General features: G+C 35.2%; 1 protein-coding gene across 3 annotated transcripts in view; it reads left to right on the top strand.

Moving 5' to 3' along the window:
- Positions 1 to 21,760, top strand: part of EFR3A (EFR3 homolog A) — a 109,651-nt gene that overhangs the window by 52,628 nt on the left and 35,263 nt on the right. For all 3 annotated transcript variants that reach the window (XM_054498090.2, XM_054498091.2, XM_054498092.2), the window contains 5 exons: positions 3,121 to 3,199; positions 11,819 to 11,954; positions 13,980 to 14,147; positions 19,512 to 19,626; positions 20,531 to 20,582. In XM_054498090.2, the coding sequence (XP_054354065.1) occupies positions 3,121 to 3,199; positions 11,819 to 11,954; positions 13,980 to 14,147; positions 19,512 to 19,626; positions 20,531 to 20,582 (550 nt within the window). The remainder of the gene's footprint in view (positions 1 to 3,120; positions 3,200 to 11,818; positions 11,955 to 13,979; positions 14,148 to 19,511; positions 19,627 to 20,530; positions 20,583 to 21,760) is intronic.

Consider the following 21,760-nt stretch of genomic DNA (forward strand, 5'->3'; position numbering starts at 1 on the left):
ATAGATCTACTATATAATATTCTGTGTAATTTCTAGACATTTTTGCTAGTCTTTCTTTTGTTAAAATTCACCTTGTCCTTTTCTCCTTCTGACTGTAATAGTGGCTTTATAGAATATGTACGATATTCTAAATGTAACATCCAGAATTCTTTATTTAGGACAGATGGATGTTCTTAGCCTAGGGTTCAAAGTTGAGCCTTAGTTACAAGAATCTATAAATCACAAAATTATATTAAAAATTAGAGAATCATTAGATTTTCAAAGGGATCTATGTTTCCTCCCACCTCCAAAATATTGAGATCTACTGTTTAAAGGCTCCGTAAGCTTATGGAAATGCTACTAAAAATTAATCAGAATTACGCCAAATATACTAAGGGCAAATTTATTTTTTTAATATCTAGACGTGCTGACTTAACGTCAGAATTCCATTTTTTATCTTAATACTCTTAGAACTAATCTATAAGGCCTTAAAAATCTAGAGAGCTAGCTTGGAAGAAAGAATTTACCAAATAAGTTGTACTTGAGTTGAATAACTTGAACTGAGTTATATTTTTTTCTACATAGAACTTAAAATTTCTGATCATGTATTAGTTAATTAATTAAATTAATCTTAAGTAAATATGTGATTACACATTAGCCATTTAGTTAATTAAATATTAAATGCCCTCTGCAAGTGAGGTGCCAGATATTTTGGGAATATATGCATTAATAACAAATTGGATGGGTGATTGACATGCATAATATTTATAAAATAATATATGGATTACGAGAAAAGGACAAAAAGTGCTCTAGCAGTTCAAAACAAATAATTCATGTCTAATTTGAGAATTTAGGGCCAGTGTCTTTTTTTTTTTTTTTTTTTTTTTTTGAGACAAAGTTCGCTGTTGTTGCCCAGGCTGGAGTGCAATGGCATGATCTTGGTTCACCACAACCTCTGCCTCCTGGGTTCCAGCGATTCTCCTGCCTCAGCCTCCCGAGTAACTCGGATTATAGGCATGTGCCACCATGCCTGGCTAATTTTGTATTTTTAGTAGAGATGAGGTTTCGCCATGTTGTTCAGGCTGGTCTCGAGCTCCCAACCTCAGGTGATCCGCCTGCCTTGGCCTCCCATAGTGCTGGGATTACAGGCGTGAGCCACAGCACCCTGCCAGGGCCAGTATCTTTTAATGTAGATGAAGGTAGTTATGAAAAACTGCTCTGGAAATTGTATTTTATTTGTAAAGAATGCTTTTGTTTGACATTGAATTGACCTACTTCAATTATTATTTAATTTAATTATTTAATTTAATTTCAATTATTATTTGATCGAGTAAAGAAAATAATAGATGATTTAAAAGAAATTTTGAATATCATATTTTTAATCAACAGTGAGCACAAGACACTGATATTGTTGGCTGGAGTGTTGGATATAGTTTAGGGGTTATGGTGAGATAAGAGGGAAAACATTTAGGCTATACTGTAGAGATATTAAAATTTTATATTTAAGTTTATAGATAATTAGTGGAGACCTTAGCTCAAAAGTATAAAGTGGCTAGAATTTCCCTTTGAGAAAGTTAATCAGATAGGGCTATATAGGACACATTTGAGCCAAGGCCAGTATGTTAGCAGGTTACTGTAATAAAATTCTTGACAAGTACATATGCGAACTATAAGTAATTGGTAGCATGCTTGAAGTGGTAAATAAAGTTTATTTTTCTTCCTCTTAGCAGATAAATATTGTATTGGACGATATTTAACTTGACTATTGGGTAAGAATCCATAAGATCACGATAATACAGGTCATATTAGCATTAAAGATTTATTTTATATCTTCTGAGAGTGAAGATGGAAGAATTTGCCTCAATTATAAGACAAACTACCCAATTTATCAGATTCAGGTTAACTGTGCATTTGTTTTCTGCATTTTGTTCTATAAATTCTCTGAATGTGTTTCTATCACTGCTTCTGTCCACTTTATTTTAATTGGTGGGTTTCATTTCTGCCTTCTACTCTTCATTCAGGCTTCTTTAGAACAGGTAGCCATGTTCAAATGCTTCTTCGAATGTATAGAGCCTAGAGCATAGTATGTAACACATAGTAGACCTTAATAACTACGATGATTCAGGAGGGATTTCAGGTCTTTTTTTTTTTTTTGGACCATTTCCATTTTTAATGACCCAAAAAGTAATTATTACTCTCAAGGAAATGAAAGTTATAAGAAGCAGCACAGATGTTAATATAGGTCATATCAGGATGTGCTGTTTATTAGTTGTATGAACTTGAAAAACTCATTCAACCTGTCTGAGCTCCAATTTTTTCACCTTTGAAGAGTTTTGAATGTATGCATTAAATGGTTTATTTATATATTAAAATAGAAGCTACCACTTACCAAGTGCTGGCTGCGCCCTGTGACTATGCTAATAACCTTATATACTTTATCTTACTTAATCCTTTTACCCTATGAAATGGATGTTGTTATTATCCCCATTTTCCAGGTCAGAGAACTGACCCTTAAAGAAGTCAGGTAACTCACTCATGGACAAGGACATATAGGTAGAAAATGAAGTCAGAATTCAAATTCTGATCATTTTATTCCCGAACACATGGTCTAGATTAACCATTAAGGTTGATAATATATGCCTAGCATAAAGTATATTTTCAACAAATGATAGTTATAATAAAGCTGGTTTCGATATGGAAGGACAATTTTTAAAATTTAATTTTGATACAGTAGGTGAGAAGTAGATCTGGCAATCTGTGAATATAATCTAAGGCTCTTCCCCTGGTGTTTTCCAGCCTTGTATTTGTCCTTCATTCACCCTCTTTCGTTCAGATTTACTTGTTAGTTAAAATTACCCTTTGAGAGAAGTAAATTAATAAATCACAACATTAAAAAAAACAGGGAATCAATAAATATTTGATTAAATGTTCATGAAACTACTTCTGGTCCACAGCATTGCTTTAGAAATAGCTTCAATTGCAATATATATTTCATGAAGTTCATTAATTAAGAATTAAATTGAAATCTTGCTTTTCTTTTAGGTAATATTCTCACTATTAAGGTTTTCCTATTGTTGAGGTTTCTAGAGGAAGAAAGTATAGTAAAATAGAGAATTTTAAAGTAATTTTTGTTATTTGCAGGCATTTAGATCATCACAAACTGTGGGATCCCAATGAATTTGCAGTTCACTGCTTTAAAATTATAATGTATTCCATTCAGGTAAGGTTTGATTAACTATTTACTGTATTTATATAAGTAATTTTGGTTCTATATGGATAAGCACATTATCAAACAGATGTGGGAAGCTGTAGGATATAAATCATTGCTCTTAATTTAGCTCTTTTGTCTCATTCATTTTCATTTGCTACTTATTTTCTTATTTGCCGAGATGAAAAGATAGATCTAATAGAAATAACTAAATCATTCTATCATGGTTCCCCTCAGAGCCAAGGCCAACACAGACAAGCTTCTTGACAGTCTCCTGCTATCCCCGATTCACTGAGGGTGTTGTCTTTTAGGGGTTCCGAATTGTCACAGGTATTTCTGATCTCATAGCCTTCCTTTCCTGGATGGGCCCTACGCTTTATATCTAGTCTCCTATGTATACAACCATTTAAATGAGTAGCTTTGGGCACTGGAGAGCTGAAGATTTGCCTGGGACTGCTGCTGGCCTCAGTGTGCACTCGCCTTTCCAGGTGCTTACCTTCTTGTGGAGTTTAGACTAAGGGACTTTCCTTTCTTGTCACTTTATGTGGATATCAGAAAGTCTTATATATAACTGACCCTTGAATAACATGAGTTTCAACTGTGCAGGTCCACTTATAGTATAGATTTTTTTTTTCCAACAAAATGCAGATCAAAAATCTATTATTTGTTGGATTCAAAACCCCACGTATATGGGGGCTGGTTTTTTTCCTCGCAGGGCCAACTGCTGGACTTGAGTGTGTGCAGATTTTGGTATGGGGTGGGGCTGGAACCTATCCCCAAGTAAAACAAAGGATAGCTATAGTCTAGTATTTTACTATTGTTTTATGACAGGGTTTGGCAATTTGGGAAAACATGTATAATATTTCTGGAAATGGTAGTATATACTAGAATAGGAATTTCTGTTTATTATCATTGTACAATTAAAACTTTGGATAGCTTTGAGTGTTTTAGTTGCCATTTACCATAAAATTGGTGCAGGTATCATTCTTAGGTAATATTTCACCCTCTCTCCATAAAACAAACTAGCTAGTCTTGACCAGGATTTATATCCTTAAGGGTTTACATAGACATAGTTTGAAATATAGTAAGGCATTTGTGGTAAAGGGAAAGTATTTTACTTAAAGCCTATCTTTTGTGCTAAATTTATTTCTTGAGGGAATAACATGTGATTAAGAGTTGTACTCTAGGATCAGACAGAGTTCACTATTAGGCTCTTCCTTAAAAGTTTCTGCAGGCAGCAACATTTGCTGTTCACCAATATTCACTGTTCTGCGGCCTCTGCTGCTGATACCCAGGCAAACAGGGTCTGGAGTGGACCTCTGGCAAACTCCAACAGACCTGCAGCTGAGGGTCGTGACTGTTAGAAGGAAAACTAACAAACAGAAAGGACATCCACACCAAAACCCCATCTCTACGTCACCATCATCAAAGACCAAAGGTAGATAAAACCACAAAGATGGGAAAAAAACAGCAGAAAAACTGAAAATTCTAAAAATCAGAGCGCCTCTCCTCCTCCAGAGGAACTCAGCTCTTCACCAGCAACGGAAGAAAGCTGGACGGAGAATGACTTTGAAGAGTTGAGAGAAGAAGCCTTCAGACGATCAAACTTCTCCGAGCTAAAGGGGGAAGTTTGAACCCATGGCAAAGAAGTTAAAAACCTTGAAAAAAGATTAGACAAATGGCTAACTAGAATAACCAATGCAGGGAAGTCCTTAAAGGACCTAATGGAGCTGAAAACCACGGCACGAGAACTATGTGACGAATGCATAAGCTTCAGTAGCTGATTCGATCAACTGGAAGAAAGGTTATCAGTGATGGAAGATCAAATGAATGAAATGAAGCGAGAAGAGAAGTTTAGAGAAAAAAGAATAAAAAGAAACGAACAAAGCCTCCAAGAAATATGGGACTATGTGAAAAGACCAAATCTACATCTGATTGGTGTACCTGAAAGTGACAGGGAGAATGGAACCAAGTTGGAAAACACTCTGCAGGATATTATCCAGGAGAACTTCCCCAATCTAGCAAGGCAGGCTAACATTCAAATTCAGGAAATACAGAGAACGCCACAAAGATACTCCTGGAGAAGAGCGACTCCAAGACATAATTATCAGATTCACCAAAGTTGAAATGAAGGAAAAAATATTAAGGGCAGCCAGAGAGAAAGGTCGGGTTACCCACAAAGGGAAGCCCATCAGACTAACAGCTGATCTCTTGGCAGAAACTCTACAAGCCAGAACAGAGTGGGGGCCAATATTCAACATTTTTAAAAGAATTTTCAACCCAGAATTTCATATCCAGCCAAACTAAGCTTCATAAGTGAAGGAGAAATAAAATACTTTATAGACAAGCAAATGCTGAGAGATTTTGTCACCACCAGGCCTGCCTTACTAGAGCTCCTGAAGGAAGTGCTAAACATGGAAAGGAACAACCGGTACCAGCCACTGCAAAAACATGCCAAATTGTAAAGACCTTCCAGGCTAGGAAGAAACTGCATCTACTAATGAGCAAAATAACCAGCTAACATCATAATGACAGGATCAAATTCACACATGACAATATTAACCTTAAATGTTAATGGGCTAAATGCTGCAATTAAAAGACACAGACTGGCAAATTTGATAGAGTCAAGACCCATCAGTGTGCTGTATTCAGGAAACCCATCTCACGTGCAGAGACACACATAGGCTCAAAATAAAGGGATGGAGGAAGATCTACCAAGCAAATGGAAAACAAAAAGAGGCAGATGTTGCAATCCTAGTCTCTGATATAACAGACTTTAAATGAACAAAGATCAAAAGAGACAAAGAAGGCTATTACATAATGGTAAAGGGATCAATTCAACAAGAAGAGCTAACTGTCCTAAATATATATGCACCCAATACAGGAGCACCCAGATTCATAAAGCAAGTCCTTAGAGACCTAGAAAGAGACTTAGACTCCCACACAGTAATATTGGGAGACTTTAACACCCCACTGTCAACATTAGACGGACCAACGAGACAGAAAGTTAACAAGGATATCCAGGAATTGAACTCAGCTCTGCACCAAGCGGACCTAATAGACATGTACAGAACTCTCCACCCCAAATCAACAGAATATACATTCTTCTCAGCACCACACTGCACTTATTCCAAAATTGACCACATAGTTGGAAGTAAAGCACTCCTCAGCAAATGTAAAAGAACAGAAATTATAACAAACTGTCTCAGACCGCAGTGCAATCAAAGTAGAACTCAGGATTAAGAAACTCACTCAAAACCACTCAACTACATGGAAACTGAACAACCTGCTCCTGAATGACTACTGGGTACATAACAAAATGAAGACAGAAATAAAGATGTTCTTTGAAACCAACAAAAAACAAAGACACAACATACCAGAATCTCTGGGACACATTTAAAGCAGTGCGTAGAGGGAGATTTATGGCACTAAATGCCCACAACAGAAAGCAGGAAAGATCTAAAAATAGACACCCTAACATCACAATTAAAAGAACTAGAGAAGCAACAGCAAACACATTCAAAAGCTAGCAGAAGGCAAGAAATAACTAAGATCAGAGCAGAACTGAAGGAGATAGAGACACAAAAAACCCTTCAAAAAATCAGTGAATCCAGGAGCTGGTTTTTTGAAAAGATCAACAAAATTGATAGACCGCTAGCAAGACTAATACAGAAGAAAAGAGAGAAGAATCAAATAGACGCAATAAAAAATAATAAAGGGGATATCACCACCGATCCCACAGAAATACAAACTACCGTTAGAGAATACTATAAACAACTCTACGCAAATAAACTTGAAAATCTAGAAGAAATGGATAAATTCCTTGACATATACACCCTCCCAAGATGAAACCAGGAAGAAGTTGAATCTCTAAATACATCAATAACAGGCTCTGAAATCGAGGCAATAGTTAATAGCTTACCAGCCAAAAAAAGTCCAGGACCAGATGGATTCACAGCCGAATTCTACCAGCGGTACAAGGAGGAGCTGGTACCATTCCTTTTGAAACAATTCCAGTCAAAAGAAAAAGAGGGAATCCTCCCTAACTCATTTTATGAGGCCAGCATCATCCTGATACCAAAGCCTGGCAGAGACACAACAAAAAAAGAGAATTTTAGACCAATATCCCTGATGAACATCGATGCAAAAATCCTCAATAAAATACTGGCAAACCAAATCCAGCAGCACATGAAAAAGCTTATCCACCGTGATCATGTGGGCTTCATCCCTGGGATGCAAGGCTGTTTCAACATACGCAAATCAATAAACATAATCCAGCATATAAGCAGAACCAGCGACAAAAACCATATGATTATCTCAATAGATGCAGAAAAGGCCTTTGATAAAATTCAACAACCATTCATGCTAAAAACTCTCAATAAATTAGGTATTGATGGGATGTATCTCAAGATAATAAGAGCTATCTATGAGAAACCCACAGCCAATATCATACTGAATGGGGAAAAACTGGAAGCATTCCCTTTGAAAACTGGCACAAGACAGGGATGCCCTCTCTCACCACTCCTATTCAACATAGTGTTGGAAGTTCTGGCCAGGGCAATCAGGCAGGAGAAGGAAATAAAGGGTATTCAGTTAGGAAAAGAGGAAGTCAAATTGTCCCTGTTTGCAGATAACATGATTGTATATTTAGAAAACCCCATCATCTTAGCCCAAAATCTCCTTAAGCTGATAAGCAACTTCAGCAAAGTCTCAGGATACAAAATCAATGTGCAAAAATCACAAGCATACTTATACACCGATAACAGACAAACAGAGAGCCAAATCATGAGTGAACTCCCATTCACAATTGCTTCAAAGAGAATAAAATACCTAGGAATCCAACTTACAAGGGATGTGAAAGACCTCTTCAAGGAGAACTACAAACCACTGCTCAACAAAGTAAAAGAGGATATAAACAAATGGAAGAACATTCCATGCTCATGGGTAGGAAGAATCAATATCGTGAAAATGGCCATACTGCCCAAGGTAATTTATAGATTCAATGCCATCCCCATCAAGCTACCAGTGACTTTCTTCACAGAATTGGAAAAAAACTACTTTAAAGTTCATATGGAACCAAAAAAGAGCCCGCATCGCCAAGTCAATCCTAAGCCAAAAGAACAAAGCTGGAGGCATCACGCTACCTGACTTCAAACTATACTACAAGGCTACAGTAACCAAAACAGCATGGTACTGGTAACACGAGAGAGATACAGACCAATGGAACAGAACACAGCCCTCAGAAATAATGCCACTTATCTACAACCATCTGATCTTTGACAAACCTGAGAAAAACAAGCAATGGGGAAAGGATTCCCTATTTAATAAATGGTGCTGGGAAAACTGGCTAGCCATATGTAGAAAGCTGAAACTGGATCCCTTCCTTACACCTTATACAAAAATCAATTCAAGATGGATTAAAGACTTACATGTTAGACCTAAAACCATAAAAACCCTAGAAGAAAACCTAGGCAATACCATTCAGGACATAGGCATGGGCAAGGACTTCATGTCTAAAACACCAAAAGCAATGGCAACAAAAGCCAAAATTGACAAATGGGATCTAATTAAACTAAAGAGCTTCTGCACAGCAAAAGAAACTACCATCAGAGTGAACAGGTACCCTACAGAATGGGAGAAAATTTTTGCAATCTACTCATCTGACAAAGGGCTAATATGCAGACTCTACAAAGAACTCAAACAAATTTACAAAAAAAAAAACAACTCCATCAACAAGTGGGCGAAGGATATGAACAGACACTTCTCAAAAGAAGACATTTATGCAGCCAAACGACACATGAAAAAATGCTCATCATCACTGGCCATCAGAGAAATGCAAATCAAAACCACAATGAGATACCATCTCACACCAGTTAGAATGGCAATCATTAAAAAGTCAGGAAACAACAGGTGCTGGAGAGGATGTGGAGAAATAGGAACACTTTTACACTGTTGGTGGGAGTGTAAACTAGTTCAACCATTGTGGAAGACAGTGTGGCAATTCCTCAGGGATCTAGAAGTAGAAATACCATTTGACCCAGCCATCCCATTACTGGGTATATACCCAAAGGATTATAAGTCATGCTGCTATAAAGACACATGCACATGTATGTTTATTGCAGTGCTATTCACAATAGCAAAGACTTGGAACCAAGCCAAATGTCCAAGAATGATAGACTGGATTAAGAAAATGTGGCACATATACACCATGGAATACTATGCAGCCATAAAAAATGATGAGTTCATGTCCTTTGTAGGGACATGGATGAAGCTGGAAACCATCATTCTCAGCAAACTATCGCAAGGACAAAAAACCAAACACCACACATTCTCACTCATAGGTGGGAATTGAACAGTGAGAACACATGGACACAGGAAGGGGAACATCACACACCAGGGCCTGTTGTGGTGTGGGGGGAGGGGGGAGGGATAGCATTAGGAGATATACCTAATGTAAATGATGAGTTAATGGGTGCAGCACACCAACATGGCACATGTATACATATGTAACAAACCTGCACGTTGTGCACATGTACCCTAAAACTTAAAGTTTAATAAAATAAATAAATAAAAAACAAAAAAAAGAGAGTTTCTGCATGACCTTAGACAAGTTACTAAAACTTGCCTTATACTGTGAAGGGCATGGAGTAATTGAGGTGAACCTACCTCCTAGAACTGTTTGCATAAATAATACATATAAAGTACTTAGAAGAGTGCCAGTGCTTCTGGTCACTTCTGAATGAGATGCTCTTTTGTCGTCATTGTTGTTGTGTTCAATGTTATAGTCATATGTTAGCTCACAAGTCACAAATTGAAAAGTAATAATAACTAATATGTATTAAGCATTTTTTGTACAATAGACACAATTTGGGTGCTTTATACAAATTAACTCATTTAATTGCCCCAAGAATCCTATGAATAATTGTTATTGTTTAAATATTGTAGATGAGAGAAACTGAGTTACAGGGAGATTAAATAATGCTCTCTTAATCTGAGAGCTATTTAGCTATTAAATGATAGAGTCAGAATTCGTTCTTGGGCGAGTTTGACTCCAGGGCTTCTGTACTTCACCACCACTGTATTATGTTGCGTCTTAAAGCGAGTCATCTGTTAATATTGCCATAAACTTCAGTGTAAGGGCAAATTTTACCATAGGTAAATGAAACCTCAGTACACGTGACTTCAACATACTGTATTACATCTTCTCACTTTCCTTCCTTTCACTCCATATTCTTTTGTTTAATACGTGATATCATTCTTGAGTTGTTCTTTATAAGTAGAAAGAACACATGCTCTGGTTTGCTTAGTATAGTCGTACTTTATAATTATTGATAATACCTCCTTCACTCTCTGCAGTGTCCTCATTTGGACAGTAAATCAAATGGCTACCTTACCTATAAAGGCAGACTAATAATTGCACAAGGTTCACACATCAGAAGCATGCAGCTTCCTGGACAAGAAGTTCAGTTTCAGGTTTTGTGTGTGTCTTCCTGCCTAACGTTCAACTATTTTAGCGTAGCTTTAAATGAAACAAAGTAAAGATGAAAACACAAACTTAGTTTTTACCTTGGGTGATTTTAAAAGTAGATGTGTATTATGACAAAAATTTGAGAAATACCTAGAGATGAAATCTGTTACTTGATAGAGAAGGAGGGGAACTTTTTGCTTTTGAGCAGAGTAACCATTATGCATAGGGCACTCCTGCTTCTTTTCAAACCACACATTCCAAAGGAAAGAAAGGTAACCAGCCTGAAAACAGGGCAGAGGGGACCTGTCTGAAGGCAAATACAGACAGGGAGATTGAGAGCCACAGGCGCTTTTTACAGCTTGGTGCATGATAGTAGACCGATCGTGACTCATGGGTGTAAGTGTAGGTTTTAAAAAAACAAAACTTTGCTGTTCTTAAAAAAAAACCTATTCACTGGAGTTAAAAATAAACATTTTTTTGGCTATCCTTTTTTTGATTTAGGCCCCAACATCATTCACTATGGTTGATCTAATTTATTTATATGTGATAAAATTGCCTTTGTTAATTTTACATCTTTTGATATCTCCTTGATTTAAATTTTGTCAGGTACACATTGATAATATTTTCATTTTGACACTAGCTCTTGATTAGATGAGTGTTTTGACTGTTTAGCATTGTTAGGTGTCCATGTTAAATAGTATTTATCTAGTTTGGGTTTGGGAAAATACGGTGAATGTCATAATTTATGTTTTTTACAAAATTTTGTCCTATTATCAAATTATAAAAGTGTATCAGTGCACTTTGTGAAATTACAGACAAATATAAAGATAATAAAGTTTTCTCATAAATCTCTTCCTCAGAGGTGGCCACTGTTAATCTTTTTATATATAATTCTAATTTACTTTTTAAAAACTAGATTGAATTTTATTAAACATGGAATTGTGCAATATGCTTTTTTTTCACTCAGAGTGTCATAAATATTTTCCAGCATCTCTGTTTATTCTTTAAAAGAATAGCTTTGTATTGTGGCTATTTATTGTCTCATAACATGAGCACCAGTCGCTAATTGGACATTTACGTGTCAGGTGGTTTTTTTATCTTAGGAATTCTGCCAAGGTACATGTACTTGTTTATACATCTTTGTACTGTTTTGTCTCCTTCAGGCTCAGTATTCTCACCATGTGATCCAGGAGATTCTAGGACACCTTGATGCTCGTAAAAAAGATGCTCCCCGGGTTCGGGCAGGTATTATTCAGGTTCTGTTAGAGGCTGTTGCCATTGCTGCTAAAGGTTCCATAGGTGAGTGCCAATAAATAAAATAAAATAGTGCATTAATCTGGTTCAAAGTGTCCTTTCAGTAGGTATAGCAGTGTATGAAGAACTCTTTAAGAATATTTCTATACATTTTTTGGTGCACAATAATTTTTTTTGAAATTTGAGTTCATGCAGTTACTTTCAGGCTTCTTTAGCGCACAGTTAAGTATTTTCCTTCACATCAATTCCTCCTCCCTTTCCTTCTTCTAATAAAGGTTTTTGAGTATTGATTATATACTGAACATTGGGGGAATGCAGATACAAGAAACTGATAGTGTACTTGTGATTAGACAGCTCCATCTAATATGTAATATGTGGCAAGCTTTGATCACATATCATTTAAAAAGCCAGGGTTTACAGAAGGGAGGGAAAATGGATTAGCATGAGCAAAATTTTATGTGGCCCATTTTGGGTAGAATGTATGGTGTTAGTTTAGAAGTCAGAGAAGTGGCTTTAAAATTAAGTTGTATTCAAATTGTGGACATAGTTCTTCAGCTGATTAATAGTCCTTAAAGATTTACTATAATCTTCATGAGAAAAGTGCTATAGGATAATTTTTCTGGCAGCAAAATGTAGGGCACATTGGAAATAACAAGTCAGTGTCGTTGTATCCATGAGGAAAGAACTTGCCCTTGCATGGAAGCAGTAGGAATGACAATGTCAAGTTGATAGGATTTGATAATGGGTTAATGAGAAGAAGGGATAGTTCAAAAATTACGATATTTTACTTACATGTAACTACAAAAATGAAATAGTGCATATTAGAAATACAGAAGTTTGAAGGAGAATCTGGTTATGGTTTCTTTGCTTGAAATTCAAAGTGGAAATATATTATCTAATGATATAGTCATCCCTCAGTATCTGCAGGGGATGGGTTCGAGGACCCCTGAGAATACGTAACTCTGCGGGTACTCAAGTTCTGTATATAAAATGGGGTAGTGATTGCATATAACCTATTCACACCCTCCCATATACTTCACATCATCTTTAGATTACTTATAATACCTAATGCAGTGTAAATGCTATGTGATTAGTTGTTACACTGTATTGCTTTTTTATTTGTGTTATTTTTTTTATCGTGGGTTTTTTTTTCTCCCGAATATTTTCAACCCGTAGTTGGTTGAATCTGTGAATCCAGAACTGCAGATATGGAGGACCAACTGTATTCTTTTGTTCTTTTATTGTCAAATAAAGGTGGGCATCTTGGATGTGAATTTTCTGTTTTATCTTGTAACTTGAAGAGATAAAACTGGTTATTTAATTGGAAAGTTATTTAATTGGAAATAATGAAATAAAACATAGATGATACATTGAATCATCACATCGATTAGTGTCTGCTGTGTGTTAGGTACTCTGTGCTAGGCTCTATACGTTCGAAGAGGCATTTAAACATGGCTACCTTTCCTGAAGAAGCTTAAATCAAGAGTAAAAGGCAGAAATGACACCCACTAATTAAAATAAAGTGAACAGAAGCAGTGATAGAAACACATGCAGAGAATTTATACAAAAAGCGAGAACAAATGCGGTTAACCTGAATAATAAATTTGGTAGTTTCTGTCTCATAATTGAGGCATATTCTCCCTTCTTCAGTCTCAAAAGATACAAAATAAATATTTGATAGTTCTGTGAGCTATATTATATAATTTTGTGGATTCTTACCCAGCAGTTAAGTTAAATATTGTCCTAGTACACATTATTGTGAACAGATAAGATTAAATAGGTAGAAAGTTTTTGGTAATTCTTATATGCATATACACGTTTTTTAAGGGTGGAACCAGAGATTCAAACAGTGAGCTGCTCATAAATGCCCAGTAAATGCTTGTTGGTATAATGAGGGGCTTTCTCATTTCTCATTTACTCTTTTTTAAAAAAATGAAATAGTTTATAAATTACTATGGATTTCTGACTATTTAGAAAATTACAAAAACAATCTGTGGAGAAATAAGATAATTGACTTCAAATATGCAATACTAGAAACCTGTATCTTCTCACATAAGTGATCCTTTATAGGTCCGACAGTGCTGGAAGTCTTCAATACCCTTTTGAAACATCTGCGTCTCAGCGTTGAATTTGAAGCAAATGATTTACAGGGGGGATCTGTAGGCAGTGTCAACTTCAACACAAGTTCTAAAGACAATGATGAGAAGATTGTGCAGAATGCTATCATCCAAACAATAGGTGAGTACATTTCACTTTTCAAAACTATCATGTAAAACAGTGATTTACAAAGCTCTCACATAAGGTCCTGGACTATTATAGTACATTTGTCAAAGATGAATGATAGCTTAAATTTCTGAAAACTTTATTTTCGAAAACAAGCAAGCATGAGAATGGAACAAAGAACACTATGTTGTTCCATTAAATCTGCAGGACACAAATTCATCTATTGTTGACATTTTACGGCATTTACTTCTTCATTTGCTTTTACTCTCTTTCCTGCATCTCTTCCTCCCTTCTCTCTCTCCCTCTCTGTTTCTTTCTTTCCCTATGTGTGTCTCTTTGTGTGTGTATGTATATGTGGGAATACACACATACACATGCATATTTTTTTCTAAACCACGAGATACAGGAAGTTGCATACATTATGGTCTATTACCACTAAATACTTCGATGTATTTTTCCAAAAAATAAATGTATTTTTTAATATAACCAGAGTAAAATTGTCAACATCACTAAATTTAACATTGAGGCAGTACTTGAATCAACCTTTCATATTTCAGTTTTATCAGTTGACCCAATAATGTACTATATTGACTTTTTTCCTTGAGTCCAAGATTCAGTCTAGGATCATATATTGCGTTTAGTTGTAATATTTGTTTAGGTCCATGAGTCAGGAACATTTCCATTATGACATGGACATGTCTTAGGAGTAAAGTCCCCCTCCCACTTTTTTAAAAATAGAAAGTTCTTCATTTGGTTTTGTATGGTGTTTCCTTGTGATTAGGCTGGGCGCGGTGGCTCACGCCTGTAATCCCAGCACTTCGGGAGGCCGAGGTGGGCGGATCACAAGGTCAGGAGATCGAGACCATCCTGGCTAACACGGTGAAACCCCATCTCTACTAAGAATACAAAAAATTAGCCGTGTGAGGTGGCGGGCGCCTGTAGTCCCAGCTACTCTGGAGGCTGAGGCAGGAGCATGGCGTGAACCCAGGAGGCGAAGCTTGCAGTGAGCCGAGATGGCACCACTGCACTCCAGCCTGGGCGACAGCGAGACTCCGTCTCAAAAAAAAAAAAAAAAAAAATTCAAGTTAGATATTCCTGGCTGGAATACTACATACGTGATATGTTCTTCTCAGATTAGCACATCCGGGGGTACACACTGTAACTTACTCCTTTTTCATTATATTAATTTTGATCACTTAAGGCATTATTATATTCCTCCACTGTATAGTTTTAGTTTTTTCCATTGTAAATAATAAGCAACCTCTGAGAAGAGACTTTCAGATCATGTGGATATTCTGCTTTTCATCCAGACTTAAGGTTAGATCTAGCATTCATTTATAATTCTTGTCTGAATTAGTCTTTACCATGATGGCTGCAAAATGATGGTTTTTAAACTCTAGCACTCCTTCCAAACCTATCAGTTGCCTCTCAATGTTCTGTTGTAAGCAGGAGCCCCCTTTTCTACCTTTCTGTGTGTGTAGGAATGCATGTATTTGTTTATTGGTATGAACTCAATGGATTTATATTTTAATGGTTTATAATTCATTACTGTAGTTAATCATTTTGGTGCTCAGATTGTCCCTGATTTGGCTCAAGGCATCCCCCCACCCCCCTGAACCTTTTTTTTTTTTTTTTTTAAAGCACTGCCTTACTTGAGTAAGCTGTTCCAGACGAATTCTGTACTTTCTGCCCCAGCACTGGAATCAGGCATTTCTCCAAAGGAGCTGCGGTTGTTTTTAGTGGGCAGTAGTATTAGAGACTAAGATCTGGATGCTAATATCTTGGACTTTAATATCGTACGCTTTTCTTTCTTTTTTAAATTTTCTTTTTTTTTTTTTTCCTGTCGATAGTCAAAGTACAAACAGTAAAGAGCTTCCTTAAGAAAACAGCCATGAGAATTTGCAGTTTTGGAAATGAAATAATCTGACTGTATAAATACAGATTCAAGCAAGCAAGCTATTTTTCTACTTTAACTTTTTTCTTCCAATATTTTCTTCAGGATAGCCAGATCATATTTTAATATAACTACCTGGTTGCTATGATAATTTCACAAATGGATCGTATTCCTGGGATTTAGTACCTAATTTCTAACCTAATAATAGTTTCAATTAATAGTAGAGTCATATATAAATTTCTTCTGAAACTGGGCTTATGCCTTTTATCTGGGTAATTTTTTCACTTATGGGCTACTTATTTATAATAATCCTTTGGGATACTTAATACAGAGTTTCTCTTGGTCATCTTGTTTTTGAAGTTTATGGATATGCATACATGCATTTTGCATCTCCATTGACACCACCTATTTATTTATTGGACATATGCGTACACCAGTTCTTGTACTAGGGCCTCATGATACATGGGGCTCTCACCTTGTAGAGGCATTTGTTGATCTGCTTGGAGTGGTAACTCTATTTCGTCTAGTTGCAGTCTCATCACATGTCTAGAAATTGTCCTCATTAAGGGAAATACCCAGGAGTGTCTCATTCAACACACTAACACAAAGTAGGCACTTAAGATTTTGAGACTGACTGAAAAGACAAAATATCATAAACTCCAACATTACCATGGAGTCATAATAAAGCATAGACATTCTAGTTATTGCTTAAAACAGTTAGTATTAATGTATAGTGAACCTCGCTTCTGTGGTGACTTTTACATTTATTTGGGTTATTTATAGATTATTTGCGATATTCGAGGATGTTAAATCAGCTAATCTTGTTTCACAGAATTGATTTAAATTGCTTTAATGACTTCTAATTGATTCAGTGTTACTGTTTCACTCTAGAATTTTTAATATATTGTTTCTTAAGTATTATAAAATGTATATATAGCAGACTCAAGCCATATTTCTGTGATACAACACATTCAGAATAACATGTAAGAATTTAAAAATGAGAGGAAAGAAATGCAGTGTGGCACGGTAAGATTTCTCTTTTATAATCAAACTTTTAAAAAAAAATCTGGTTTCCTTAATAGTTTCCTTTTTAATTTCTCAGTATTCTGGCAGTTGTCAGATCATGGCGTTATTCCTGTCAGTGAGCCATGGAACAGGACTACTATAGCTTTTGCACTTTAAGTTATCAGGCTGTTGGCCAACTCCTCTTTCTTTTAAAATAGTGAAGAACATAGCTACCTGCTGTGTTCTTTTCTTCTGGGCTCATTTCTGTTCACTAGTTCAAATACAAACAGTAGGTATAGTGAATGAGATGCTTTTGGTGACTTTATCCTTAGAGTTAATCATATTGAAGACTGCTATCCAATTTTAAGTTAAAAAAAATCAAAGCAATTCTAAAGCATATATTAGTTGCATTTCTTTCCTACTATTATTATTTTTAGGTCTTTAATAGTCGTTTGTCTAATTAACATCAGATATAGTGGACTCAGTTGACCATATACTTGGGAGACAAAAATAAGAGTTTTTCCTTAGGACAGTGGTTCTTAACTTTGTTGCACATTGAAATTACCTCAGGATCTTAGAAAAGTACTGATGCTTGGACTCCCACCCCCAGATATTCTGACTTAATTACTTTGGTATATAACCTATGCGTCAGCATGTTAAAAGCTCCCCTAGGTAATTCTAATATGCAGCAAAGCTTGGGAAGCACTGGATTAGAGGAAACTATTCCACGCATTTGAAAAGCTTGAAGAATGACCTTGAATCAGAGATACAAATGTTGTTGAATACAGGGAAGTATGATAGTGCTTGCTGACTCCAAACTTTTACTGTAGTTAGGTGCTGTGGTAAAGAGAAGTGCAGGGTACTTTATGTCCTTGTGGTAATAACTAACTTGTTTGGAACAGAAGGTCAGTGTCCAGTTTTCTGCAAGACTAGAACATATCTAGTTGTATGGAAGAAGTATAGAATAATAATAGCATAAGCTTTGGAAATAAATAACCCTTACCTCAGGCCCTAATGTTAGCTGTGTAATTTTTTGGTAAGAGTTCTTAACTTCTCTTATCCTCATTTCCATAAGAGGAAACTGAGAGAAATAATAGAACCTAGACTCATAAGGTTATTTTGCAGATCCAAATGCAAAATAGTTTCTTATTCCATAAATATGTATTCCGTAAGTGTTAACAACAATATACTTTATGGAGATGGAGTCATGTTAAAGTTATGAGATTTTTGACTGCTAATATACGTGATTGTGGGAAATGACTTTTACCCCTAAATCCAATCAAAATGATGAATAGAACAGTTTGAGTTTGTATAAACACATCATGAACTCCAGTAATAGAAGCTGAATAGTTACATTGAAAAGTCAGCTTATTCTTAAAAAATACTAAAAATTCAGAAAGTTTCTGTAATGACTACATTGAATTTTAAGAAAGGAACATAACAGCCATGATTTGATAGTCTGTTCCAATCTTTCAAAGAAATAAGAAACTTTTAAAGTGTGAGTAAATGATACTTAAAGGTTAAAAATCTTTTGTGACCAGGAAGTAAGTATCAAAAGCTACAGCAGATAAATTTAAAATATTCTCAGAAACTAGACTGCATAAGAAAAATGACAAGTAAGTTATTTACTTATTTTTTACATCTGTTGAATTATGTATGTTGAATTAATTCACAGGGGTAAACTATAAACTTGGCTTATTACAATGACATTCAAATATTTGAGCAATCCTGGAAAACCAGAGTAGTGACTAATTATTAACTTCTTTACCAGACAATGTGTGGCCTGATTACTGGAACAAAAATTTAGGCTTACGATGTGTGAACTAGAGTTTCATCAGAAATACTACCAAAATATTTTTCCTTTTTTTTTTCCTTTTTTTTTTTTTGGAGACAGAGTTTCACTCTTGTTGCCCAGGCTGGAGTGCAGTGGCACGATCTTGGCTCACCGCAACCTCCACCTCCCGGGTTCAAGCGATTCTCCTGCCTCAACCTCCTGAGTAGCTGGGATTACAGGCATGCGCCACCACGCCCAGCTAATTTTGTATTTTTAGTAGAGACGGAGTTTCACCATATTGGTCAGGCTGGTCTCGAACTCCCAACCTCAGGTGATCCGCCCACCTCAGCCTCCCAAAGTGTTGGGATTACGGGCATGAGCCAGTACACCTGGCCAATATTTTTCCTTTTTCTAAAACTCCAGTCAACTCAAGTCAATGCCAGTTTGTCACTGTTATAATTATATAAAAAAAGACTTTAATATATTTATCATCTTGTCTACCAGTCCATTATACACAGTTTATATTGTACATAACTAAATGATTTTGTACAAATGAAATTGTAATATATTTTAATGTTACATGTAGCTTACAGACTTGTCAGTGATTGTTTTACCACATATTGAAAACTTTGGCTAAAAATAATTTTGTATTATATGGAAAAGTAGACTTTTTCAATTTCTAAGATTTATCTTAATACTTTCATAGGATTTTTTGGAAGTAACCTACCAGATTATCAGAGGTCAGAAATCATGATGTTCATTATGGGGAAAGTACCTGTCTTTGGAACATCTACCCATACTTTGGATATCAGTCAACTAGGGTATGTTCTCAGACTTTAAATTTGAACTTAGTCTTGAGTTACATTTTATCCTAACGAAATCTAGAAAATGTTAAAGTTTTGTTTTTTTTTAAATCATTAGTAATAACATTCCTATGGAAAGCAATTAGTATTATTATGACAGTAGATTGCTAAGCAATTGAATTAACATTTTTAGGCCTTTAGAATCATTTTCAGCTTATAAATTCTCAGATATTTCCATCTTTAGAAATTGTTTGGCCTGGACATTGTGTGTGTGCATACACATTTAGGGTAAAGCTTCAAGTTTCCTGTATAAATTTTAAACATTAATGTCAATATATCAGAAATATTGGCTTATTCCTAGAATTTTAGAACTGAAAGTGATTTTAAAGATTATGTGACCCCCTTATTTTATACATTTAATTTGATTTTATAACATGCTAAAGTTTTTGTTTGTGAATGTTTTTGTTTTGTTAATTTAATAAGGAAGTAATAGTATCTTATTCGACTTACATTTCTTTGACCATAATTTGTTATTTTTTAAAATTGTTCTTACCTGTTTATTCATATTTATTAAAGAAAGATTATGTTCATCAACTATGTTAGTAATTATTTTCTCCAATTTAAGGTATCTTTTAATTTGGGTTGTTTAGTTGTCTGTTTATATGATTTAATTTTCTTGTCATCAGATCCATAGGACTGTTTGAGAGCCAATAACAAATTTTTTTGTTTGATATTTTTAAATATAATAGTTTTAATTCACATGAAATTTTACTTTGGCATGTGAGGTGAGCCATGACTTAAACTGTTATAAAAATAAAATCTATTTAGCCAATAAGAATAGAATTTTAAAATCAGTAATTGAAGTAAATGAAGTAGTATAAATGCTAATTAGTATAATAATTCAGCCTTTTGTATATTTTAGGGATTTGGGAACCAGGAGGATTCAGATAATGTTGCTGAGATCTTTGCTTATGGTAAGGCATTTAAGACAAATAAAGGACACACTTAACCTTAAATTACCGAAAACATTAAATAGCTTCATGTTACAACCTTTCTTTTCTTAAGTAAGTTACTGTTTATGGTTAGTATTTTATTATGTTCTTCATTTTAAAGATTATCCTATTTTTGTTACCATTTATTTCTCACTTCTTCTGTCATTGTGTTTGATCTTCATAATGATGAAACATACAGAGGGCAGAAACTATTGCTGTCTTATAGATGAAGATACCTGGGCTCAGAGACTGTGAGTGGAAGGAGTTGGTGAGGTCCACCAAAGTCGCTGGGCTAAAAAACAGAACTCAGACTTGAAATCCAAAGTTCTTTCAACATATTATGCTAATTCTTTCTCATGCTGACCAAATAATTGCTTCTGATTGGGAAAATAATTCATTAAAATGAATATTTGCCATTTAAAATTTGAAGTGGCTATAAGTAGCTGAAAAGGAAAAGTATACCCAGAATGAAAGGTCCTCTGGTTATTTTCTAGCAATTGTACTTATATTTGATTCAGCCATTGCTAGCGCATATGCGTCCTCTCAAAATCAGTATCTTTCAGATTTATCCTAGAAATGTTTACTATACATGATCTAATATTTTAAACGGACTCTCTCAAGTGCAGAAATACCTTGTATGGTTTTATTTTTAATTCTTTTTAATTCTGTTTATGGCGCTTGTCATTTAGAAATTTTGAATTCTAATATAACCAGATTTATCAGTTTTTTCTATATGTTTTGCACTTTTTCATTTGTATCTTATATAAGAACTTCATTCCTCCTCCGATGATATAAACACATTTGTTTGTATTTTCTTATAGCAGTTTTAAAATTTTAGCTCTCTACATTTAGAACTTTAATCTGAAGTTTATGTTTATATGTGGTATGAGGCATGGATTTTCCCAGATGAGTAGACAGTTGTCCCACCAGTTTCCCAGCTGACTTATGAAACTACCTCAATCCTATAATAAATGCCCAAATGTAAATGTTAAGTATTCCATACATGTTTATAATCCTGAAAATATGTTGAGATCTCCCACCTGCAATTTAATTTGATCCTAAGCCTTTATTTATATTAAACAAATTCCCTAAGTAAATTATTTTGCCTTGCCTTTCTGATTATACCGTATAGTCAACTGAATATATGTTATGCTTAAAAT

Source organism: Pongo pygmaeus, chromosome 7 (genome assembly GCF_028885625.2).
Source record: "Pongo pygmaeus isolate AG05252 chromosome 7, NHGRI_mPonPyg2-v2.0_pri, whole genome shotgun sequence".
Classification (NCBI taxonomy): Eukaryota; Metazoa; Chordata; class Mammalia; order Primates; family Hominidae; genus Pongo; species Pongo pygmaeus.